At 38.8% G+C, this 27,676-nt stretch overlaps 1 protein-coding gene across 1 annotated transcript in view; it reads right to left on the bottom strand.

Annotated features, from left to right (window-relative positions):
- Nucleotides 1-1,500: 1,500 nt before the first annotated feature.
- The window catches only part of LOC140199091 (glutamate receptor ionotropic, kainate 1-like), a 369,321-nt gene continuing 343,145 nt past the window's right edge, over nt 1,501-27,676 (bottom strand). Inside the window, exons 15-16 of the mRNA XM_072260588.1 lie at nt 17,600-17,850; nt 1,501-2,491 (exon numbers count right to left, since the gene is read on the bottom strand). Of these exons, the coding sequence (XP_072116689.1) occupies nt 2,336-2,491; nt 17,600-17,850 (407 nt within the window). The 3' untranslated portion in view covers nt 1,501-2,335. The remainder of the gene's footprint in view (nt 2,492-17,599; nt 17,851-27,676) is intronic.

Raw genomic sequence — 27,676 nt, 5'->3', positions numbered from 1 at the left:
ACAATTATATTGCTTATGGGTTAAATAGGAGTTGAACTGCAATCCTGAATTGTGAGTTTATTTCAGGAACATAAACCAGGAGGCAAGAAACTGCATTGTGTAAGTTAAATGCCTCAGATTACTATGAATCTGTGAGCAATAGGTCTAGCTGATTTGAGCGAAATCTAGGAATTTTAATATATGCAAGCCTGTCTTTAAATTTCACTGAAAAGTGGACAAGTTTAACAAATCTGTGGCTGGTTTGCACTTGTCCCTAAGGAATAGCTCTCATTCCCCCTATGTCATCTCCTGACTGATTTACTGGCTGAGTAATAGAATGAGTGGCATTATTCTATCTGGAAACCACAGCTGAAATACTCTGACTCACTACTTGCAAATAGGGTACAAACTTAAAAGCAATTTGATTCGCCAACTCTGGTCATTAGCTACTCGAGTTCCGTAAACAAATATTTTCCTGCATTCCCAGGGAAACAAACCTTTTCAAATTCAGTTCAGCCTCAGTGAAGGAAGTCATGCAGAAAACTGATCTCATTCAGAGTACGTTTCATGTTCATATTTATTCTCTGGATTAACTGTTCAATAAACTGTGAACAGTTTCAAACTCTGGGACTGCACATCCTCTCATGGTCTCAGAACACAGCCTATGCAATCAGGAAAGCTCACCAATGCCTCTTCTTTCTGAGGAGGCTGGAGGGAGCTGGACTATGCCCATCAATACTCACCTACTTATGCAGATGCACAGCATCTTAATGTGCTGCATCACTACAGCAGATCGAAGGGCTCTACACTGGGTAGTTGAAACTGCCCAATGCATCACCAGCACCAGTTTACCCACCATCGAGGACATATACACAGAAAGGTGCTGGAAAAAGGCCAGTAATATTATGAAGCATCCCACCCACCCAGCTCATGGACAGTTTGTCCCATTCCCATCAGAGAGGAGGCTAACAGGATCCATGCCCGGATCACCAGACTTGAAAACAGTTACTTTCCCCAAGCAGTAAAGTTGATCAACACCTCCATCCATTACTCCACACCCTCCTCCACAACCACTACTTTATCATTTCCTGTCAGTCACCTAGTATCACGTTATGTACATACAATCAATCTCTGTATACGAGGGGTGATTGACAAGTTCGTGGCCTAAGGTAGAAGGAGTCAATTTTAGAAAACCTAGCACATTTATTTTTCAACATACTCCCCTCCTACATTTACACACTTAGTCCAGCGGTCATGGAGCGTACAGATCCCTTCTTTGTTGAAGTTGGCGTATAAGCTAGCTGATGTGTTTATATTTATTGTGTTATTTTTTGTGCTGCATCAGATCTGGAGTAATAGTTATTTTGATCTCCTTTACATTTATGTACTGGAAATGACATTAAACAACCTTGAATCTTAAATACCTTCCTTTGGTGCTGTAGAAATCTCTGATCTTGTGCACATTCATTAAGTTCTAAGATATATTGAGATGATGCAGCCACATTTTCGAAAAGCTTTCAATGTTTTATTCAAGAAACATAAAAACAGATAAAATCAAGTCTTAAATAGAAGAACTGCGAAAACTTGTAAATGATCAGTCCTGGCCCTTCTGAATTTTTTTAACTTAAAATGATTTAATGAAGCAGAGAAGATTATTTAGTCTGTAGATAACTTATTCACTGTCTACAAGTGCCCACAATGAAATAAAATCCAATAAACTAATGGACCTATTTATCACAATGCAGGGCTTCCAAAAGTATCATACATGAGGTTATGTGCATTGCAGAAGCAAAATATTCTGCTTCGGGGGAACAGAAGAGGAGATTGAGTATGAGGATCTAGCCAAATGATAGACTAAGTGGTGAATTCAGCAGGAATTTTTCTAAATTCAACTCAAATAAAGCCCTGTTTTTCTTTAATCAACTATTTGCTGCAGCTGTTACAGCATAGCAAAGATTATGGAGAAGAAGAATTGGATCTTTTAAGCTGTTTCACCACTTAGACTTTAATAAATGTGTTCAGTTGAACAATAAGCACCAAGAGAAAATGACTATTCTTTAGAAGATTCTCGTGCTACAAAGATACCGCGAGAGACTGTTTCAGCTGCACTGACCCTCTACATCAGTTAAGTACAAAGGTAACCAGTTAAACCACCCAATTCTGCAAGTGGATGAAGAAACAATTGATCACAAAACTTTTCACCATCATACAATGACTTAGAAAAAAACAATCAGTTCAAAGAGTTCTTTAATTCCAACATTATCTTTTGTCAGGGGGGTCCAATAATCTGGCAAATTTTCCATGAGGTAACAGCGTAATTGTAGATGGTTTCAAGGACTCTTTGCAGGTTTCAACTTCATGTTATTGTCTCTTTTCGCACAATTCGTCTTTGATGACACATGAGGATGCTTGACAGTCCATATTTTCTCCTGGTTCTGGAACTTTTGTTCACCTTTTTGTGGCAGCGAAGTGAGATGCAGAGCTCTTCGATCACGGTGCTGAATGTAAAGCACTAGGAAATAAAAGTAGGAACATGTGATTTTGCAGAGCTTTGTAAAGTAAGTCTAATGTCTGCCTAAAACTTCTTGTCACTTTATTCTAACACAATCATTCATAGCCACTACTGTATTGGAAGCTGAGTATCTAAAGCTGTCACAGTGTGTAGGTGCATTTTCCTACCCATGTTGGCACTGTGGTGCACATTCTCATTCCTCATCCTCGAACAGCAGAGAAACCCCTGATCATGACTTCTAGTGACTAGAGTCACACAACATCGACCAATATCTTCTAGTTATAATTAAAGATAGAATATTGGAATGATCCTTGATTCAGAGGGAATATTCCAAGGCTGATTATGTATTCAAATCTCATTCCAGGTAGTTTTGTACTGGAGGCAAGTGTTTTGGCCTTGGACTACAGAATTGTGTTTGGCAGATATCTGAATAAACAAAGCATTGATTATGTCGCAATTAGATAATTATGCAAAGAGGAGGTCTGCATATGTGCAGTATTTTTAGATGAAATGTTCAGCACACTGTTTAATTTAGACATGTATTTTCCTGATTCAGGCCCATGGCCTATTCCCCATTTTCTCCAAAAGGTCTCTTCATTAGATTTAGAATGTCACTGGATTGACTTGGCCCAGAAATACTGATGGGGTTATCCGGTGACATGGCTGGGCTCGAACAAGCCCCACCCCCAAATGTATGACAGCCAGAAAAGTTCTGCCCAATCTTTGCTGTCCGTCATAGTATTCAATGCTCTTAATTATCTCGGACATACAGAAAGCCCTGAAAAACATTTGAAAATTAATGATTAAAAATAAAATAATAAAATCACGGGAACATAACTGAAAATGATTAATATTATTTGTTCTATCTAATTGACGGTAACACCTTATTCCTCAATTTCTTTCCTACAATACCCATTTAAACTATAGCTTCCTACTATTGGTACTTTCTAGTGTATGTTCCGTATAATCTTGGTAAGGTCCTGCTCAGCTACCAGGCAATGGCTGGCTGAGCTTGGCATGTATATCTAGGTTGTGTGTTGATACAGAAATAAGTATCCTAGGAGTATCAGCATTTCTGTGGCAGAATCCTGAAACAATTTGACTCATAATTTTACCTTTTACTTTCATATTCATTTTGCATCTTCTCCTGGAACAGTGACGTGAATCTGCAAATTCCACCAATACACTAAAGTTGGTTCATTTGACCATTTGTGGTTCATGTTGGGAAGTACAGCAAAATGGTCTTCCTTGTTTCATTTTCACTTCTCTGTGCAATGGCGCTCAGTGAGACGGCTGAAAGCTGAACCCCATTCGCATAGAGAAACCTAGAGCAACGATGTCAGGAATTGTCTACAGCCATACCAGCCTTAAAATGTCCAATCACGGCTGATCTTAGAAGCTAAGCAGGCTTGGGCCTGGTTAGTACCTGAATGGGACACTGTCTGGGAGTGGTAAGTGCCGTAGGCTTAGTGGACAGCACGGTAGAGAAGTGGTTAGCATTAGGCTATTACAGTGCCAGCAACCTGAATTTAATTCCCGTTGCTGTCTGTAAGGAGTTTGCATGTTCTCCCTTGTGGGTTTCCTCTGGGTGCTCCGGTTTCCTCCCACATTGCAAATAATTATGGGTTAGTAGGTTAATTTGTCACTTGGGTGAAATTGGGTGGTGTGGACCTATTTGGCCAGAAGAACCTGTTACTGGGCTGTAACAGGACATAAATAAAAGTTAAAAAAAAATTCTAGGATTTGTTGCGGAATTGGTTGGAGAATCTTTCCACAGACGAAAGACTGCTCCCGAGGATACTGAATTGTAACTTAAGAAGTAAAAGCAGGAGTACATCTCCACAACCTTTCTCTGCCATTCAGCAGCATCATGTCTAATTCCATACCCCAATCCTTCCCCCCCCCACCTGATTCTTTTAATATTGCCATTCATTACCGTAGAAAATCCCAAAGGACTTTAAAGAGAACAAGATACTTTGAAATCTAGCTGCTTGGAAAGTCAGCTGTCAATTGATGCACAGGATGCTCTCAAAAATGACAATGTAATTGTGACCAAATAATTAGCTTGGCTTTGTTTGACTGAGCAATGAATGTCATCCAGGACACGAGTGGTAGTTGCCTCATTCTTCTTCCACAGGAGTGCTAATTGGCTGCTGGATGAAGGCATCATCTGAGAGAAGGCATCTCCAAACATTGAACATAGACACAAGGAGGTACTGCAGATGCTGGAAACCTAGAGCACTACACACAATGTTCTGGAGGAGCTCAGCAGATCAGGCAGCATCTATGGATGGGAATAAACAGTCGATGTTTCAGGATAAGACCCTTCATCAGAACTGGAAAAGAAGGGGGAAAAAGTCAGAATAAGAAGGTGGGGGGAGGGGAGGAAGAAGTTCAAGGAGGCAGGTGATAGGTGAAACCGGGAGAAGGGGAGGGGTTGAAGTAAAGAGCTGAGGTTGATTGGCGAAAGAGATAAGGCTGGGAATATCAATAACTGTGGTGCTTCTCTTCCTGATGAACTTAACGTATTCTACTCAAGATTTGAACAGAAGAGGAGCATCCCGCTCCCTCCGGATGAACCGGATCTGGTGGCATCGAGATTCATCGTCACCGAGGAGGACGTTAGAAGGGCCTTCCTGAAGATAAATCCAAAGAAGGCAACGGGCCCAGATGGCGTCCCGGGACAGGTTCTCTGGGCCTGTGCAAGCGAGCTAGCTGGAGTGTTTGCTGACATCTTCAACTGCTCCTTGCTTCAGTCTAAGATCCCCCCATGTTTTAAAAAGGCAATGATAATCCCAGTGCTGAAGAAGAGCAAGGTGGTATGCCTGAATGACTATTGACCTGTGGTTCTGACATCAATTGTTATGAAGTGCTTCGAGAGATTGGTTATGGACACGTCAACCACAGTCTACCAGTCAACCTTGACGCTCTGCAATTCACCTACCGGAGCAACAGGTCAACGGCAGATGCCATCTCTCTGGCCCTACATTCCTCCTTAGAATACCTGGAGAATAAAGACGCATATGTAAGGATCCTTTTCATCAGCTACAGCTCTGCCTTTAATACAATCATTCCAAATAAACTGATTCCTAAGCTCTGGAACCTGCACTCAGATCTGCAGCTGGATCTTCAACTTCCTCACAGACAGGACCCAGGCTGTAAAAATAGGGGACAAGTTCTCTTCTACAATCACTCTGAGCACCGGTGCCCCACAAGGCTGCGTACTTAGCCCCCTGCTGTATTCACTGTACACCCATGATTGTGTAGCCAAGTTTCCATCAAACTGAATATATAAGTTTGCTGATGACACAACAATTGTAGGCCGTATCTCGGGTAGTGATGAGTTTGAGTACAGAGAGGAAATTAAGAACCTGGTGACATGGTGCAAAGACAATAACCTAGCCCTCAACGTCAGCAAGACAAAGGAATTGGTTGTTGACTTCAGAAGGAATAGCGGACTGCATGACCCAATTTACATCAGTGGTGTGCAAGTGGAACAGGTCAAAAGCTTTAAATGCCTCAGGGTCAATATCACAAATGACCTGACTTGGTCCAACCAAGCAGAGTTCACTGCCAAGAAGGCCCACCAGCGCCTTTACTTCCTGAGAAAACTAAAGAAATTTGGCCTGTCCCCTAAAACCCTCACTAATTTTTATAGGTGCACCGTAGAAAGCATTCTTCTAGGGAGCATCACAACCTGGTATGGAAGTTGTCCTGTCCAAGACTGGAAGAAGCTGCAGAAGATCGTGAACACAGCCCAGCACATCACACAAACCAATCTTCTGTCCTTGGACTCACTTTACACCGCACGTTGTCGGAGCAGTGCTGCCAGGATAATCAAGGACACGACCCACCCAGCCAACACACTTTTTATCCCTCTTCCCTCCGGGAGAAGGCTCAGGAGCTTGAAGACTCATACGGCCAGATTTGGGAACAGCTTCTTTCCAACTGTGATAAGACTGCTGAACGGATCCTGACCTGGATCTGGGCCGTACCCTCCAAATATCCGGACCTGCCTCTCGGTTTTTTTTGCACTACCTTACTTACTATTTTCTATTTTCTATTTATGATTTATAATTTCAATTTTTAATATTTACTATCGATTTGTACTCCAAGGAGCGGGAAGCACAGAATCAAATATCACTGTGATGATTGTACGTTCCAGTATCAATTGTTTGGCGACAATGAAGTATAAAAAAGGTCTGGAGAAAGGGGAATCTGATAGGAGAGGACAGAAGACCATAGAAGAAAAGGAAGGGAAGGAGCACCAGAGGGAGGTGACAGGCAGGAAAGAAGAGAGGGTCTGAGAGGGAAACAAGCATGGGGAATAGTGAATGAGAGGCAGGAAGCAATTACCGGAAGTTCAAGAAGATGTACATGCCATCTAGTTGGAGGCTACCCAGATGGAATATCAGGTGTTGCTCCTCCAACCTGAATGTGGCCTTATCGTGGCAGTAGAGAAAGCCATAGACTGACATGTCAGAATGGGAATGGGAAGTAGAATTGAAATGGGTGGCCACCTGGAAATCCTGATTTTTGTGATGGACTGAGCAAAGGTACTCGGCGAAGCTGTCTCCCAAACTATGTCAGGTCTCACCAATGTACAGGAACCCACACCAGAGCATTGGATACAATAGATGACCCCAACAGACTCACAGGTGAAGTGTCACCTCCCCTGGATGGAATGTTTGGGACCCTGAATGGTATTGAAGGAGGAGGGGCATGGGCAGGTGTAGCAATTGTTCTGCTTGCAAACTTTGACTATTTCTTATGTATTGTACTGAACTGTTAGCCGAGAGTTTTTGGCCTCAAGTCTCTGGCATGCGACTTGAGTCCTCAACCTGCGAACTTAAAGAGTCACAAAAATGTTTCCCTTGTAAGGCATGAATAAGCATTAATGTCAATACTTCTTATTCAAAGTTTTTTTTTGCAAAATCATTGGTTCAAAGTACAAAGTTCAAAGTAAATTAAGGAGCATATAGAGTATTTATTAGCATTGTCATCATTATGAACTTGACATTTTGGCATTGATTAATAATTAAGTGCTTAATATAATTTCGGATAAGGAGGTAAAGTAAAAAGTTGCACATTTGGGACATATAAGAGTTTTGACTGTGTATTTATGCATGTCAGATGATGGATTTTTTTTGAAGCTGAGTGGTGGAGAAAACAAAAATCATACGAAGTTTCATACAAGATCAAATATTGTTTCCATTGTTAGATGTTTAAGAAAGTACAAAAAGTAATCAAAGTTTATTAACTTTAAAGAAATAACATTTGTAGAAATATATTTACTGTGGAGAAGATGGTGTTTACAATTGTAGTTTGCAAGTGAAATAATTGGTAATAGTTAACTTCAAATTGTTTAGTTAAAAACTGATGAGGATCTTGTTCGATTGATGAATTGAACTACCAAATTGGCATTACGACAATTTGAGCTTTTTTCTGTGGTGAACATGTTAAAAGAATAAGAGGAAGTTTTGGAATCTTAGCTTTACTAATTTTTAAAGGATTTCTCAAGGAAGAATGAAAAATGATGAAAATCTGAGATTGCCTATGGCACCATGTACACCTACTTAAAAAGAAATAATTTTATTAGCTAGACTTACAAAATCTCAAGGATGCATTTGCTTCTGGAATCAAGCATTAAATAAAATGGAAACCTGACTTCAGGTAAGTGGTACGTAGGAACTGTTTCCACACAGTTGCCTATCTTTATCCATGTAATCAAGGTGTGACACTACCAAATCTCAGTTCAATCAATATATTTCTACCCTTTTTATTAAACTTCTCTATGAAAAAAAATAATACTGTTAATTGGCAACTATCAAAAATTCCAGTTTTGTACAAATTTGGGGCTTGTGTATTTAAATGGAAAATATTTTATTATTTATTAATTCAGTGTAATGAATTTACAGTGACATGTCTGGCTCTGTTAGTGATACTTGATTCTTTGAGGCAAATGCTAAATATTTAGTCACATTATTTTCTGAAGTAAAAACACTAATACTCTGGTTTAGTACTTTAGGGTGAGATGATAACATTTTGTTCTATAGTATACACATGACTTTTAAAATAGTAGTACATTTTTCTGATGATCCAGTTAAACGTAGCTAACCTGATTCCCTCAACACTCAAAAACTATTAATTTCTGTCTTAATAGATCACAGATCTTAAATATGCCTTTTAGAGGTTCCAAATATAACCGCACATCTACAAAAATTAAATGTAAAACTAGAATTTCAGGCTTTATAGGTTTAGAAACCTATTGAATGATTTTACCCTGTTTATGTTTGAACAACAATTAGATATAGGAACACCGATTTCACTGGCATTGTTTGTTTACGAGGGGTGATTGATAATTTCGTAGCCTAAGGTAGAAGGAATCAATTTTAGAAAACCTAGCACATTTATTTTTCAACATAGTCCCCTCCTACATGTACACATTTAGTCCAGCGGTCGTGGAGCATACGGATCCCTTCTTTGTAGAAGTGGTCCACAGCAGGAGTGGTTGGTAAGTTTGTGGCCTAAGGTAGAAGGAGACGTTATTAACTTCAAACTTTATACATTATCACTCTAAGAGTTGAACTGCACGTTCATGTAACGAGATCGTCTTGGACCTCCAGGTGGTCCACAGCAGGGGTGATTGATAAGTTTGTGGCCTAAGGCAGAAGGAGATGAGTTATACAGCTCTCGTTACATGTACGTGCAGCTCAACTCTTTGAGTGAAAATGCAGAAAGTTTGAAGTTAATAACTCATCTGCTTCTACCTTAGGCCACAAACTTATCAATCACCGCCGTGGACCACTTTTGGAGGTCCAAGACGGTCAACTTCTACAAGGAAGAGATCCATATGCTCCACGACCGCTGGACTAAGTATGTAAATGTAGGAAAAATAAATGTGCTAGGTTTTCTAAAATTGACTCCTTCTACCCTAGGCCACGAACTTATCAATCACCCCATGTACATTATTATAGTGAGATTTCCTAACCTAATGGTTCCTGGGATAACTCTAGTGAATCTGGATATGTATTTCATTAAATCAAAGGCCTCAGATTGCAAGCGAAGGCAACTAATAATTATCTGTTGCTGGGAAAGTGCAAGCTGGGCACTTTAAAACTATTTATTTATTTATTGAGATATAACGTGGAAACGGCCTTTCCGGCCCTTCAAGCCGTGTGGTCCAGCAATTCCCTAATTTAACCCTAGCCTAATCACAGACCAATTTACAATGACCAATTAATTAACCCACCAACCAGTACACCTTTAGACACGGGAGGAAACTGAAGCACCTGGAGGAAACACCCATGGTCATGGAGAGAACGCACACTCCTTACAGGCAGTGGCGGGAATTGAACCCAGGTCGCCTGTGCTGTAAAGCATTGCGCTAACCATTACACTACCATGCCATGCTACCATACCAAATCAGTTAAGAAAGTCTTTACCATTCGGTAGTCAAAAACCTATTATAATTATTATATGATCTACTTAGATTTCTCTATATTTCAGTGTTATTCAATATAGAAATCCTGATGTATTCAAGAGAACTCTAATTATTGGTTTAAGAAGGCAACAATAATTTTCTATCATCTTAATAATCTTGTTTTACAAGTTGTATGAAGCAATGTTCTCTGTATCAATTGATCTGTACTATCAATGACCCCAGATCAGACTAGCCAGACGGAATTTTTCAGAACATGTTTTTACAGAATATTGCACTAAATCATTATACGGCCAATCTCTTTTTCATTATTCTTAGGCAAGATCTGGTTTGTATGAGGTAGGCTGTCAAACAACACAAAAATATAACATCAGAAATATAAATAAACAAAGGAAAAGTGATAATTTTAGAAAGTGTGGTGCTGCTATTCTCTTGGCTCAGTGCTAGAACACTTGCCTGTGAATTAAAGGCTGGGTTCAATCCCAGCTCCAGACTCTGACTCAAAGTTGACACTGGAACCTTAATGCAGTATGAAAGGACTGCTGCACAGATGGAGGTAACATAGACAAGATGAGGTGTGAAAGTCAGGCCCAAACCTACCCTTTCAAATGAATGCAAAAGTAACCGTAGTAATACTTCAAAAAAGAGCAGGTTTGTTTCGTCAAATACCTTAACCAATGTAATTACAAAAGTTTTTCTCGTCATTAGCTTACCACTACCAATGGAACACCACAGTGTATAAATATGCTTCCACGTTTTCTATAGTACAATAATGCTTGAACATCAAATGTAATAGTTGACCATAAAGCATTTTGCAACATGTTGAGACCAAAGGCACAGATCATTGTGGAAAAAAGATCGTATTGAAATATGAGTTTTTATATTCATCTTATTTTACAAACCCATACTACAATATTTTTTTCAGAACAATAGTCATATTGCAGAAAGCTAATGAAAATTTTAAAAAATGAGAAGATAAACCAATTGTGTGGACCAAGCATAAGAGGCCAATATAAATAGACAAATATATCCTTGGGAAACTGAAATAAGCATTAAAGGGGGACGATTACCTATTCGTAGCTTTATATCTGGAAGCAAATCCCTGGGTTTAAGTGCAAGTGGGGGTTAGAGAAGTTGCAGGTGGCAGAGAATTAATAATTCTACTTGGTCTTCAAATCTTATCCCATCAAATGTTACTTCCATCTTTTTGAGTCTGAATAACAGAGGTTCATGTAACTTGCTTTGACAAATTAGCACCATTGCCTCATTGCCAAAGCTTGATAATTAAAACCTCAAAAGAAGAGAATTTCTCTGATAAAATGCAGGGATTGTGCCATGTTTTCTGATGAAGGATAATTAGGACTGAGTTCTCAAATAACATTAATATTCTATTATATTTCCACCTATTGCCCCACTGGTAATTATTTCATATATATCTTTGTTTACTTACTATTTCCTTGACATCCAAAAGCATTCATTAAGTGAATGAGCTAACAATCAAGTTCCTTATCAAAGCTCATTCTATTAAGCGCTTGTAGTTCCTTTATCTTATTGAGCAGCTTCTATGGTTTGAAGTTCATTTATTTAGAGATACAGTGCAGAATAGAACCTTTCAACCCTTCCAGTGGCACTGCCCAGCAACCCCGACCTCAAGCTCCTACATATCCATGAAACACGTACTTTGCCTTTATTGTCTGTGGACAAAGCTATTTGGTTGTTGTCTGAAATTGTTTGGAAACTATTTAAGTCTCATGTACTTTAACTAGATGATCTTGTTGGAACATATAAGAAAAATATTTTATCTTTGTAGCAAACCTAACTCAGGTTCTTTCTATTTGATCTCATCTGAATACATCTAGTAGCCATGGAAAATCGTCAATCCTACTGCACAGATGATCATGTCAGAACATCTCTTCCCTTTCCTCTCTCAACTGCTTTTACTACAATTGGGATACTTAATTGTTGGTGAAATGTCTTGAAGTGATCTGAAGTCATGAAAGGCACTACAGTACATGAAAGACTTTTTTTCTGGATGTCTACTTTGAGCTTTTTGTCATTTGGCAGTTGATTGTGCAGTGTTTTCTAAAGCTTTCCATTATTGAAATTCCTTTCTCTGTGAACTGGAATCTTTCCATTCCAGTCCTACAGAATAGAACTGTGTCCAATCTGCACTACCCAACACTGGCATAATGCAATTTCTAGAATGAATTTTATTCTATAAGCTAATTTAATTGGCCTTCATTTGCCTATTACAATGGTAACAAGTATCTGACCAGATATCCAGGCTTATCTAATACTGACACTGTGGTCCCTGGTAGTCTGGTTTTAGCATGTGCCGTCACATTCCTCACCAAATCATGGAAACTTGCTGGTTCTGAGGTGCTGACCACTATTGTTGAGCACTGGTGTTACTAGCACTTATGATGTCCTTTGAAATTCCAATATGTGCCTCTAACACCTACGGCTTCAGCATTTTTAGTTTGATGACCTACGTGAATGGATTACTGCAGCAGAGACAAGTGAACTATTTTATTCTGCTTAATGGATCAGCAGAACAAAGTGCAAAGGGCAAGGTGTGGCATTGTAAATGTGATAATTCTTCTCTACACTCAAATAATTTTGCCCTGAGAAAGATGTGGTTAAAAATATAGGATAAATGGGATCATAGGATAAACTGTTGCTATAACCGAAATTTCTTTCTTGTATTTTTAAAGAAAATTTAAATACAGCAATTAGTATAAACAAGTTATATAAATCTGTTTTATATCAGCAGTAATAAAATGTATTCTTTTTTATGATCAATACAACAATTTTGCTTGTGACCCCGTGTAATATATTCTTTATAAAGCTTCCGAAAACACTTGAATTGTAAGCTAATAAACTAATAAAGAACAAACATGTTCTCCATTTACTAGCACAGAAGGGAAAGTATACTCAAATTGGTAAAATTCCTAATTGAAAGAAAGGAAAGAAAAAGAAAAGGGAGCACAAGGAGATAGGGAGTGTGGGTTTCTGGGATTTAAAGGCTGTTGGAAACAAAAGCAAAGAAATGCTATTTGAGCACAAGATGCATTTGCAAAGAATACCCAGAAAGAATACACTGAAAAGTTACAAAGAAGGTTCAACGGGACAATGAGATGGAAGATAATTAAAATAAAGCAAGCAAGCAGAGAAAGTGATAAGTTTAGTAGAAGATCTGGGGAAGCAAATAAGGAAAGGATGCTTTTTGTAGCCAGCATTTCCTGAATGTGAAACATGTTTGCATTTAGAGGACTGTTGCGACATTACAGATCACCTTTTCTGTGCCTAAGATGGCACATTTAAATCGTGCTGTGCAGTGGATCCAACTCGGGCATGTGAAAATATATTGAGACTCTATCTGCACTAGCTACAGCATCAGGGAGCTAGCCGGAGAATCGCTGCACCATGACGCGTTCAAGGGCTTCAGACGTGCAGATGATATCTCAACATGGATTCATACACACAGGAAAATGTTCAAAACTGCATAACATATACACCAATTAGTTTCAGAGAAACATTTTTTGTCACACTACATGTAAGAAATGTCTTGCTTAATACATTTTAATGTAGATGAAGAAAATAAAGGATTGAAACAGCTCTAGAAGAACCAGGAGCAGTATGGGAATGATGGACCTATTGCCACAGTTAAAACTAATAAGAGTTTGTATGAACTATGTCAAATACTAGTAATTATATTAAAATACACACAGTTACATGTTTAGAAAATTAAATACACCCTTAATATGGAATTATCTCACTTCAACCAACTTATTTAAATCTATGTGTATCAATATTAGAATAAGTGCCCTGTGAAGGATCTTAACACACACCTGGTTCAATTCTTGCAACATCAGATCTTCAAAATATTTATTTTACACACAATGATAGTAAAAGCATAGAAATCTGTGCAGCATTACAAGTTTTTGACAATGCACCTCATTTTGAAAAACAGGTTCACACACTGATCTTTGAGTTCTACAGGTATTTTTAAATTTCCAAATATATCCTTCCTCATAAAGACCCAGAAAATCACCCTGAACCCACTGCTGCCATTCAGATAATTGTTCTGAGTTTTATGATTGTCTGGAAATAAATTAACCACCTGCTGGAAATAAAATTGGTGAAGTGATGATGGTGACCATATGGACAGAGCAGCTGGAGCAGACTACCTGAGAAAATTTGATTTGGACGGTAAGGCATTCTGTTTATCAATATTAACTCTGATCTACCAAGTGAAAATGCATTGTAAGCCAAGTGTAAAAGAACCTTTCTAAAAAACAACATACACAAAAGCTTCTTAATGACTCCAAGTAATACATTATGCACAAACCTTTCACTGCTTTATCTACACAGTGTGGATGGAGGACTGTTGTCGCATTCCCCTCTCCTCCCGGATTAGTTTGCCACACTCTAACTCAGTGGAAAGGGTGGTCCCAGAGGTGGAGTAGGATGGATGAGGTTGCTTACACTGTGATCCATAAAAGGAACAAAAGGTCTTGCATGCAATAAAAAAGCGCAGAAATAACTTTAATCACATGAAATTGCAAATAAATCATGTGCTGTATATAAAATTAAAAAGTGAAAATAAATAATGAGTGATATTAACCCAAGGTTGAGGTAAGATGAATGAGCACATTTGATTGGTGTTAATGAATCATGCAGCAGCCTCACAGACATACATTTCAAACAATTAGCATGCACCATTTGAAGCTAATCGTAAATATCTCGCAATGCAAATATACAACAGTTTATATTGAGTTATTTCAAAATTTAGATGAAGCTGAGAGAATGTGGAAATGGTATTGAAAACTTTTGGGGTTAACGGGCAATTGAGAAAATATTTTGCGAAACGAAGATCTGCAGTGCAAACATTACATTTTGAGAAAAAGAGACATCTCTATTATCAAGCTACATATTAATTAGTTGTAGTTGGAGCATTTCCAACTTGAAAATTATTATATGAATGTAAGTGACAATTCTATTGAAGAGGTAATCATAATGTTTTTAATGGAATTAAGCTCTTCCCTGACTGTCCTTTAGAAGGTGGTGGTAAGCAAGTGCACTCCATGAAGAGCAAGTAGTTCAGTGCTGCTAACATTGTGCATTTTGTACTTCAGTAATCTTGTACGTATATTGTTTGATTAAACATTCTTGTTCATTTAAATAATTCATTACGGGTTATATGTACAAATACATGAATAGCCTACATCATCATGCTACCACATGATGTGTGTGCCTCACTTAAAGTAAATACAAAGTTAGACCCGTATTTTGGGCTCCCGTGTCTTCCCTTGAATTAGTTTAATGTTTTGAAGTTACCACTGAATGAACAAGAATGCTTAATCAAACAACATACATGTATATGCACAGACACACACAAGATTACTCAAATATTAATAAAACATTAAATAAACGACAGCTAAGGAGAAGAGCTTCAGGATTCTGACCTAGTAGCATTGAACAAATAGCAATTCACAGGCAAGTCAGGGAGGTGTGTGATTTAGATGGAAAGTGTGTTTTAATGTTCCCATGCATCTACTAACTGGCAAGTGTGGGGTCATGTGTCTGTGAGATCCTGTTGAAGAAAACTGTTACTATAGGTCATAGAAACTGTATGTTGTTACAGGAAATAAAAGCTTAGGGAAGTGGATGGGCCAGTCAGGTGGACTGCTTCTTCCTGAATTATGTTAGTTTTTCTTGAATAGTGTTCAATTGAACCTATTTATGTCAGTGGAGAGTGACCTATTACACTCCTGAGTCATGCTTTAATGATAGTGGAAAGGCTTTAGGAAGGCAGGTGCTGAGTCACTTGCGGCAGAACACCCTGCATTCGGCCTTTTTTTTTGCACTCATGGTATTGCTGAGGCTGTTCCTGTTTTATTAGTGCCTGCTGATATTAGGATGATGAACAATTCCTTTGAAGGCAACATCACTCAGTAATGGGAGGGAATTTCAGCTTGCAGGCCACATGATAACACTTGTTTAGTGCAGATGACCAAAGAAAAATTTCTCTCTCCTTGCCTTTGGAAGACAAGGTCGACAGATACATTTCCAGTAGTGATTCTCCCAAGACACGCAGTGTTCTGGATGTTGTAGCCTTCCACTTATAGTTCATTACGTGCTTGTACCATTCAATGTGATGAAGTATTCAGTCATCAGCAGGAATTACGTTGTCCATCAGTAGCCTGACACTAAGTACAGTACTTGTATAAGATTCAGTGCATAACGGTAAAGACTTTTAATATTCTCTAGACTGGTATACGGGAAGAGATGTGCTAAAGAGTCATGACGGTCATGACTGGGATGTGTTTGGAAATTAAAATTCATTGAGTATTCTTGGCTCTTGCTTGACAGAAATTTGTTCTATTAGATTACCCCTATTTATAGTCTGGGTTCTTGGCTGCAACTGTGCTTATCTGTTAACCATCAGTTGCTGACATCTGGAGGTACCTTTTGAGAACATTCACTATATAAAAAAAAGAATTGGCAGCAGTGCTATCAAATCAGGGGAACACAAAGCTTTGTTAACTCTTGGAGATATGATTTATAATTAATATTAAAATGGATAAGTTTGTTTCACAGTTAAAATGCACGCTTTGAATTGCTGAAGCAGTTTGTATATAGCACTCTCTTCATTATTTCTCAGGTTAGTAATGAGGCCAATATATCCTCCACTTAATCATTTGAGAGAACAAGTTGTTTGAATACATGGAAATATGTTACAATTTTACAACTCAGTACAGACAGACCAACACAATACTGCAAGACATTCAAACATAAACGCTTAGTAATACAAAAATGGCCAGTGTTTGAGCTGGTTATTTGAGTACTTTTAAACCTATTTTAATGTCCGTGAACATTTCACACAGAATAAGATGGGACAAAGAAAACAAACGAGGCAGTACGAGTATAAGGTGATCTTGTCTTCTATCAGAGTATATGAAAGCAAAATCATAGTGATAACAAATTCAAAGCAGAAACTCTCAAGACTATTGTTCCATTTTCCTTTGCATTAACAATTGCTGCCTTCCTATTCGATTGTCAGTGATTGCTACTGACAGATGGGCTATTTGCTAGCATGAGTGGAATTGTAACAAAAAACTGTTACAGGTTAATATTAAGAGAACTGCAAATCATTTAGCAATCTGAAAAATGTGAAGGAAAAATCTGTTTTCTTTTTCTACTGTTCCCTATGAAATGAATTTATTGAAATCAGATTGCTTTTTTAATGAAAGTTTTACAGCAGACTAGCTGTTTACTGTTTACTCTTTAAACATCAGTGTATTTGGAAAAATGAACTACTTCGTGTAAAATTTAAAAAATCTTATACATGATTTTCCAATGTATCCACAGATCATAAATAAGTCATTTTCAAAAATTGATGTACATGTATTTACCTCATCTTTCATTGAAATCCTTGCCCTTTTGCACCAAACAGTGAATGAGAGTGTATTTAGCCTGAAGAGTGGACTGTAGGTTATTTTCCATTTTCATTCCTTTCTGGTGTTCGCCTCATTCGTTCTAACAGAGCTTCGCCTGTATCCCTCTCTTATGAGTGGTATCATTATTTGATATTTATTTGCTTAATGTGGCAAATGTTTTAACTGCATGCTTCATATTGACACATAACATAAACACCAATGTACCTGTTCAACGTCACTGTTTCTTCTGGATTTGTATATAAATTCACCGATAGCTACAAAGACCGAGAGCACTAGCCCTGCAGCAAGCACAATAAATATTCCTCCTATGTTTTCAACTCCAAGAGCGCTTGCTTCCTTGTTATCCTCTTCTGGGCAGCCATTGCCACGCCACCATTTTTCCTTCATCATGTGCAGTTTTCCTTCCTCCTGGAGCTGCAGGATTGCTATTGTGACTTTATCTCTGTATGGAGACCCTTAAATGAATAAACATGCAGGTTAAAGAGGTGCGACAATAATAAAAATAGGACATCAAGCAGTTCAAACCCAGAACTGCCATGAAATTATATTTCATTATTGTCTAGCTGTAGAAACTAATTTTCCTTAAATTACTATTTTTCTTTCAAACTATGCTGTAAAATAATTTTCCTAAAATCACAGAATGCCAGTGGACAGGTTGTGGAGACAGGTTTTTTTTAAGACCTCAGACAAAGTCAGGAATCAAAAGGTTGATCACAGTGCAACTAATGTCCTGAGCTGCATACATTTCAATGCAGGAAATATCATAGGAAAGGCAGGTGAGCCCAGGGCATGGATCAACACCTGGAATTATGATATTTAGCCATTAGTGAGACTGGGCTGCAGGAGGGGCAGGACTGGCAGCTTAACATTCTAGGTTTCTGTTGTTTTAGAGCAGGAGGAATTAAAGGAGGAGGGGTGACATTACTAGTCAAGGAAAACGTTATGGCAGTGATTAGTCAGGACAGACTGGAAAACTCGTCTAGTGAGGCATTACGGGTGGAACTGAGTAATCAGAAATGTATGACCACGTTAATGGGGCTATATTACAGACCATCCAACAGTCCAGGAGATTTAGAGGAACAGATTTGTAGATAGATTGCAGATCATTGCAAGAAATATAAGGTTGTTACAGTCAGTGATTTTGACTTTTCACATATTGATGGGTCTCCTATACTGTAAAAGGACTAGATGGGATAGAGTTTGTCAAATGTGTTCAGGAAAGTTTCCTTCATCAGTACATAGAAGTCATAACCAGAGAATATGTGATACTTGATCTGCTGCTAGGGAATGAAACAGGGCAGGTGACAGAAGATTGTGTAGGTGAATGGTTTACATCTAGTGATCACAATGCCATTAGTTTCAAGATAATTATGGAGAAGGATGGGTCTTGTCCTCAGGTTGAGATTCTAAATTGGAGAAAGGCAAATGTTGATGGCATCAGAAACGATCTGGCAAGTGTGGAGTAGGACAGGCTGTTTTCTGGCAGAGGTGTACCTGGTAACTGGAGTCCTGCAAAAGTGAAATTTTGAGTGTAAAAAGTTTGCATGTGCCTCTAATAATAGAAGGTAAAGACAACAGGTGTAGGGAACCTTGGTTTTCAAGAGATATTGAAGCCATGGTTAAGAAAAAAAAGGAGGTGCATTGCAGGTATAGGCAGGCAGATAGGATCAAATGAGGTGCTTATGGAAGACAAGAAATGTAAGAGAACACTTCAGAATGAAAATAGGAGGGCTAAATGAAACCATGAGGTTGCCTTAACAGACAAGGTAAAGGAGAATCCTAAGGGTTGCATGGGACAAAATTGGTCCTCTGGAAGATCGGAATGGTATTTCTAAGGGACTGGATATATGTGTATTTGGAGAGACATGGACTGATGAAGGATAGTCAGCATAGCTTCATTCATGGTAGGTCGTGTCTAACCAATCTCACAGAGCTAATCGCGGAAGTTACCAGGAAAGTTGGTGAAGGCAAGGCAGTGGATGTTGTCTACATGGACTTCAGCAAGGTGTTTGTCAAGGTCCCACATGGGAAGTTGGTCAAGAAGGTACAGTCGCTCGGCATTCAAGATGAGGTGGTAAATTGGATTAGACATGGTTTTGTGGGAGAAGCCAGGGTGGTAGGAGCTGGTTCCCTCTCTGACTGGAGGCCGTGACTAGTGGGGTGCGCAGGGATTGGTGCTGGCTTTATTGTTATTTGTCATCTATATCAACAATCTGGATGATAATATGGTCAACTGATGGAAAGATTGAATAGGTTAGGACGTTATTCCTTGGAACCTAGAAGAATGAGAGGAGATTTGATATAGGTATACAAAATTATGGGGTATAGGTAGGGTAAACCCAAGCAATCTTTTTGCACTGAGGTTGGGTGGGACTACAACTAGAGGTCATGGGTTAAGGGTGAAAGGTGAAAAGTTTAGTGGGAACTTGAGGGGAAACTTTTTCACTCAGAGGGCTGTGAGAGTGTGGAACAAGCTGCCAGAACAAATGGTGCATTGGAGCTCGATTTCAACATTTAAGAGAAGTTTGGATAGATACGCGGATGGTATGGGTATGGAGGGCTATGGACCCATTGCAGGTCAATGGGACCAGGCAGTTTAAATGGATCAGCACGGATTAAATGAGCCAAAGGGCCTGTTTCTGTGCTGTACTTTTCTATGACTCTAGGACTTAACAGATGATCACTTTCCAACCACATTCGGCAAAAAGTGGATTTTGTTTGAATTCTTATCGAAATCTATATTTGAGGTAAACATTTCAAAGATACTGTGTAAAGAAACTTGTTTACATTTGGGTTTTTTTTTGAAATTGTTGGGTTCATTATTTCTAATTTTCAAGAACGATTTGAAGTTGGAAACAGAAGATAAAATGAACAAATTGTGTAGATGACACCAAACAATCACAGTGGGTTCAGAGGATGCTGAATTATTGAGTAAATGCGATTAAAAAGTGTAAAGAAGCAGAATCATAAAAAAATAAAATTTAATGTGGAAAAAGCTAAAGTAGCCAAGTGAAAAGTTCAAAAATGTTGGCAATGTTGGTTTTCAGAATGGTGTATCCATCAGCGAAGCCATTGAGAAATCACACTATATTACCAAAGCTAGAGAAAAAATAAATCAGGATCAAAGTGTGCTGAACTCTGGTGCTGGCTGTGTGCTATTTTTCTCCATATTCCAAAGTCATGCTGCTTGATAAGCCAATTGGCTAATGTAGATTTTCCCCAGTGTGCATCAGTAACATGAGAAAAGAGGGTGGAGATGGTGGTCATGTTAAGAGAGAATAACTACAGGGAGAGAAAAGTGGAGGTAGTCAGATTGTAGGTTAGAAAAATGGTGAGGAAATATTAAATTAGAGAGATCAGAAAAGAATGAAAAACATAATCTGAATATATCTCAAACCTACTTTCATGATTGAATGCTTGGCACTGTGATTATGAGATTCTTTATGCAATGTGTTTACCACCAAGAGTAGACTTCCATGAGTAATAATGCTAGCTAAGTCCACAGAAACTTTGAAGGAAGAAAAATAGATGCTTCAAAGGTCAACTCCAATAAATCAGTGAATGGATGAACATAGAGTTACCCAGCTGTCCACTTCATCCATAATCATGATGTACGTTAGACAGAATGCCGTGGGCATTCATCACAATGACTCTTAGCAATATAGCATGTTGTGTGAACATTTGAAAAATACTACAGTAGGAGAAACTGCTTAAAATGCATTCTGCAGTGTTTCTTAATCATCAAATGCTCTTGGTAAACAAAGTACTGGCAACATATATTGCTGACCATTTTTTTCTATATACTTTATATTTACAACTTACCATTCTGGAAGAAAGTAGTAACTGTGAAAAATGTGCAAATATAAATGAAAGAATCTTCAACGTGCTAATTGACATGTAAATTAAACAAATGTGAAGTAAATGGAACATGCTTTGGAATTAGACCATAGGACATAGGAGCAGAATTAGGCCATTCGGCCCATTAAGTCTGCATCGCCATTTCATCATGGGGGATCCATGGGCTCTTACCTTGCTGAGCAGCCTCACTTGCAGCATCTTGTCAAAGGCCTTCTTAAAATCAAAGTGTCCAATATCTACTGATTGTCCTTTTTCTATCCTGTTTGTTATTTCCTCAAGGAATTCCAACAGATTTGTCAGGCAAGATTTTCCCTTAAGGAAACCATGGTGATTTTGGCCTATTTTATCTTGTGCCTCCAAGTACCCCGAAACCACATCCTTAACAATTGACTCCAACATCTTCCCAACCACTGAGTTCAGGCTAACTGGCCTATAATTTCCCTTATTCTGCCTCCCTCCCAGTTGTTGTTTGAACAACTACTGGTCATACTTCTAAATCAGGGCTTCGATACAACATTAAGACAGAATATGAAGGTAACTGAATTTGTTACATATCGAAAACAGGCACCAACAAATAGGAGCAACACACACAAAGTGCCAGAGGAACTCAGCAGGCCAGGCAGCATCTATGGAAAAGGTCCATAATCTACTCTACTGTCACGATGAGGCCACACGCAGTTGGAGGAGCAACATCTCACATACTGTCTGGGCAGCCTGCAACCTGATTGCATGAAAATCAATTCTCAAACTTCCAATAATTGTCCCCCACCCTTCCTTTGCCATTCCTGATTCCCTCTCTCACCTTATCTCCTTACCTGCTCATCACATCCCTCTGGTGCTCCTCCACCTTTCCTTTCTTCCATGATCTTCTATTCTCTATCAGATTTTGTCTCCTCCAGCCCTTTATCTCTTTCACCAATCAACTTCTCAGCTCTTTACTTCACACCCTCCCCCTCTCCCAGTATCACCTATCGCCTGCCATTGTGTACTTCTTCCTCCCCTCCCCCCCCACCTTCTTACTCTGATTTCTCTCATTCCTTTCCAGTCCTGAAGAAGGGTCTCGGCCCAAAATGTTGACTATTTACTCTTTTCCATAGATGCTGCCTGGCCCGCTGAGTTCCTCCAGCATTTTGTATCTGTTGCTTTGGATCGCTGGCATCTGCAGATTCTTTGCATCTAACAAATCAGAGATCTTGACTGTTATTTTTCAAATATGTAATTGCAATTTTTAAACAGTATAAAAAGGCTCTGAGTGATAAATTTAGGCCGTAAAACATTGGAGCTGAAGGAGGAGAATTCACTTCTCTTGCCTTCTCCCTGTCATCCTTATTAATTGGATACCCATCAATCTCTGCTTTAAATATACCCAATGATATGGCCTCCAAAGCCATCCCTGGCAATCAATTTCAAAGATTTACCACACTTCGGCCAAAAGAAATTCCTCTTTATCTCTGTTCAAAAGGGATGTTCTTCTTTCTGAGGCTGTGCTCTCTGGTCTTAGACTCGCCAACTGTTGGAAACCTTCGCTGCAGGTCCTTTCTATCTTGGCCCTTTTATATGCGGTAGGTAAACTTAATAGAACTTCAGCAGCTGGTCTCCTTAAAAGTATATGCCTTGCAAAGCATTGCAATAGAATTTGGTTCCAATATTTGTGTTTCTCATTTTTAATTTAAAATAAGTATTATCAAATAAAATCATTCTCAGTGTTTGCTGAAAATTTATTTGATGTAATGTGTGGATAAGAAAGGATTAATTTTATGACAGTTATGATTGATGGTCAATTATATGTAACCATATTGTAATGAAATGATTAAGTAATAATGGAAAAGCTTTGCTCAAAACGCAATGTACTTGGCAAAAGTAGTGTTGGCTCCAGAATGCGTTTTGTCGTGGATGCTGAAAAGGCATTTGATTCGGTTAATTGGAATTTTCTTTACAGAGTTTTACATACATTTGGTTTCCATGACAGAATTATTAAAACTATACAGGCACTATATGACAACCCTACTGCTAGGATTAAAATCAATGGATATTTATCAAATAGTTTTACCCTAGAAAGGGGCATGAGACAGGGTTGTGCATGGTCACCGCTACTCTTCGCATTATATCTGGAACCATTAGCTCAATACATCAGACAAAATGAAGATATCAGGGGAATTACTATTAAAGGGACAGAGCATAAATTGGCCTGTTATCAGATGACATTTTGATCTATCTAGGGCAACTAACGTACTCTTTACCTAAATTGATGCAATCCTTTGAACAATATGGTCAATTATCAGGATACAAGATCAACATAGATAAAACCCAATTACTTTCGTATAACTATAGCCCACCAAGAGAAATTGAAAGAAGATATCCCTGGGCATGGCAAACAGAGTCTTTCAAATATTTGGGCATCATTATGCCAAAACATCTGTCAAAATTATCATAATGCAATTATCAGCCTATATATAAAAAATTAAGGAAGATATAACAAGATGGAATCTAATTCCTTTTTTGCAGTCTCAGTTCACGGATTGAATCTATTAAAATGAATATATTGGCCAGACTATTATATCTCTTTTAGACCCTACCAATAGTGATTAATCAGAATCAATTCAATGAATGGAACAAAATGTTATCAAGATATATATGGCAAGGTAAAAGGTCTAGAGTTTGTCTCAAAACTTTGCAATTAGCCAAGGAAAAGGGGGGATGGGGCCTACCTTCTCTTAGAGATGATTATTTTGCAGCACAGTTGAGAGCTGTGATATGTTGGTGCAACCCATCATATGATGCTCAATGGAAAAACATTGAGGAGGGGATACTTCCCATTCCCATACAGGCAATTTTGGCTGATAACAACCTTCAAAGGTACATAAATACTATTGATAATCCATGGGTGAAATGGACTATTAAAATATGGAAAACTATTATAAAAGAATATAAACTAGAGGGAGATATTGCAATTCTTAAATGGTGTGCATATCACTCAGATTTTACGCCGAATAAACTGGATGCTAGATTTAAGGACTGGACAGCTAAAGGAATAACAGTTCTTTGCAATATAATGAAAGAAGGAACACTGTTCAGTTTTGAAATGCTTAAAGAGAAACACTTATTAGAAAAACAAGACTTTTACCGGTATCTACAGATGTGACAGTATGTTAATCGGAGGGTTAAAAACGTAACCAAGGCAAGTACATGTTTGATAGAGCCATTGAGAAAAGCATATAATTCAGATAACGGTAGTAGAATCATTTCAAGCGTGTGTAAGGGTTTGTCAAATTTTAAAACACATTTAACTTCATACATTAAAACAAAATGGAAGAAGGAAGGAGGGATAATTATATCTGAGGAAGAATGGACAATAATATGGAGGTATCAATGGAAGTGTACCAGTTCACAGAAATGGAGGGAGTTTGGATGGAAAAACTTGATAAGATCTTTTATTCCACCCTCTCAGAAATCCCACTATGATAGTAACCTCCCTGTTTGCTGAAGAAATTGTGGAAATCAAAATGCAAACCATTATCATGTTTTCTGGGATTGCCCCATAATCAAAGACTATTGGAGTGGGATACACAATGCCCTACAAGATATTTTTAAATGTGAAATACCCTTAGAAAGTAAGACCATATATTTTGGGTATTTACCTCAAGAATGGTTGAAAAGAGATAAATATTTAATGAATATACTGCTGGTGGCTGGTAAAAAGACTCTTACCAGGAAATGGTTATCACAGAGAGCCCAACTTTAAACACATGGATGGAAAGTACAATGGACATTTACAAAGTAGAGAAGATAACTGCATCTGTTAATCATAAGATTGAGTCTGTATGACCCAAGTGGTCCATTCTGTAGTGTGGGCCATTTTTATTTTCAGTGACCTTTATATATGGCTAGTTTTTGAAAGATGTTGGCAGCTGGGTTTGGTCAAATTTATGGAAGTGCATCACCGCATCATTTGTATGCATCTCACTGAAGAAAAGAAACTAAGTACACTAGTATCTCCCGCTCCTTTGTTTTTCATTCAATTAGTTTCTGGAGTTACAAAACGTAACCTGGAGGCATATGACAAGATAGGCAGAACTCAGCATGGATTCCTTAAAGGAAAATCCTGCCTGACAAACCTATTACAATTTTTTGAGGAAATTACCAGTAGGCTAGACAAGGGAAATGCAGTGGATGTTGTATATTTGGATTTTCAGAAGGCCTTTGACAAGGAGCCACACATGAGGCTGCTTAACAAGATAAGAGCCCATGGAATTACGGGAGAGTTACATACGTGGATAGGGCGTTGGCTGATTGGCAGGAAACAGAGAGTGGGAATAAAGGGATCCTATTCTGGTTGGCTGCCAGTTACCAGTGGTGTTCCACAGGGGTCCGTGTTGGGGCCGCTTCTTTTTACATTGTACATCAACGATTTGGATTATGGAATAGATGGCTTTGTGGCTAAGTTTGCTGATGATATGAAGATAGGTGGAGGGGCCGGTAGTGCTGAGAAAATGGACAGACTTGGATAGATTGGAAGAATGGACAGAGAAGTGGCAAATGAAGTACAATGTTGGAAAGTGTATGGTTATGCACTTTGGCAGAAAAAATAAACGGGCAGACTATTATTTAAATGGGGAAAGAATTCAAAGTTCTGAGATGCAACGGGACTTGGGAGTCCTCGTACAGGATTCCCTTAAAGTTAACCTCCAGGTCGAGTCAGTAGTGAAGAAGGCGAATGCAATGTTGGCATTCATTTCTAGAGGAACAGAGTATAGGAGCAGGGATGTGATGTTGAGGCTCTATAAGGCACTGGTGAGACCTCACTTGGAGTACTGTGGGCAGTTTTGGTCTCTTTATTTAAGAAAGGATGTGCTGACGTTGGAGAGGGTACAGAGAAGATTCACTAGAATGATTTCGGGAATGAGAGGGTTAACATATGAGGAACGTTTGTCCACTCTTGGACTGTATTCCTTGGTGTTTAGAAGAATGAGGGGAGACCTCATAGAAACATTTCGAATGTTAAAAGGCGTGGACAGAGTGGATGTGGCATAGTTGTTTCCCATGATGGGGGGGGTCTAGTACGAGAGGGCATGACTCAGGATTGAAGGGCGCCCTTTCAGAACAGAAATGCAAAAAAATTTTTTTAGTCAGAGGATGGTGAATCTATGAAATTTGTTGCCACGGGCAGCAGTGGAGGCCAAGTCACTGGGTGTATTTAAGGCAGAGATTGAAAGGTATCTGAGTAGCCAGGGCATCAAAGGTTATGGTGAGAAGGCGGGGCAGTGGGACTAAATAGGATAAAATGGATCAGCTCATGATAAAATGGCGGAGCAGACTCGATGGGCTGAATGGCCTACTTCTGCTCCTTTGTCTTATGGTAACAGTGGTGATGAGAAAGTTTTAAAATGAACCCAAGATGACTACCTATCTGTGGAATCACTTTTTTTCTTCAGAAGGGGAGAGAGATGTTTGAGTTAAAAAAAAAGGCAGATGATGAGGCCTCCATCAGTTAGAGTCGACCATGGATGTTACATCCTAGCTGTCTAGGTACACAAGCCAGGGCAATTCAATAGGAAGAGCAAGTTGTTGCCCATGTAGCAAGCTCTCACTCACGGCAGAATCGCAGGATTTGCCATTCAGTGTTGAATGCAGAGATTTGAGATCAGAGTTTTCCTTCTCCTAGCTGAGCTGCCAACCACGGCTGATGAGACCCATCTGCCGGAAAGTGACTGGTTTTAAGGCGCCAATGGCCTATTTAGCCCCTTCTCCTGTCAGTAGAAATGGTTTCGCCAGACTTAGTAGCTAAGTCACATGTGAAGGCCAGGAACTGGACTTGGTTATCAGAAGCTATTTGAGTCACACGCTATTGGGAGCATTTAATAGGTAGTGGGAGCTTGACTCCACTACCACTCCCAGCTATAACAACCTTAAGGAAACAGGCAGAAAATGGATGCATGGATGTGGGCTCATAAAAAGTGAGTACTGGGTGATAATAATAATAAATTTTAAAAAAGCAGAAATGTCTGGTTGCATCAGCCATTCGATTGCACAACAAGTAACTGGATGGTGTAAACTGAATGAACTGAGCACTATATTGAAGTAAATGAAATAGGTGATGGTAGTCTTACTGAGTGCAGTGGGTGGAAAAGCACACAGTTTGCTTAGAAGTTTAGCTGGCCTAACTAAACCAGCGAAATAAGCTTTACTGATATCATGAAAGTAATGTAGGAACATTAAGAACAAAAAATATTGTTCATTGCAGAATGCTTTAGGGTTCATAAGAGGAATCAAAAAGAAAGGGAGATCATTTCAGCTTACATAGCTCATTGAAGAAATAGTCTGAGAATTTTCATTTCTGTGATGGGCTTAATGATGTACTGACAGATCGTTTAGTTTGAGGAATCTTAAAAGAGAGATTTAAAAATGGCTCCTAACTGAAGCACT

Source organism: Mobula birostris, chromosome 6 (genome assembly GCF_030028105.1).
Source record: "Mobula birostris isolate sMobBir1 chromosome 6, sMobBir1.hap1, whole genome shotgun sequence".
Classification (NCBI taxonomy): domain Eukaryota; kingdom Metazoa; phylum Chordata; class Chondrichthyes; order Myliobatiformes; family Myliobatidae; genus Mobula; species Mobula birostris.
The sequence above is the reverse complement of the archived record's forward strand: the minus strand, read 5'-3'. Positions and strand labels throughout refer to the sequence as shown.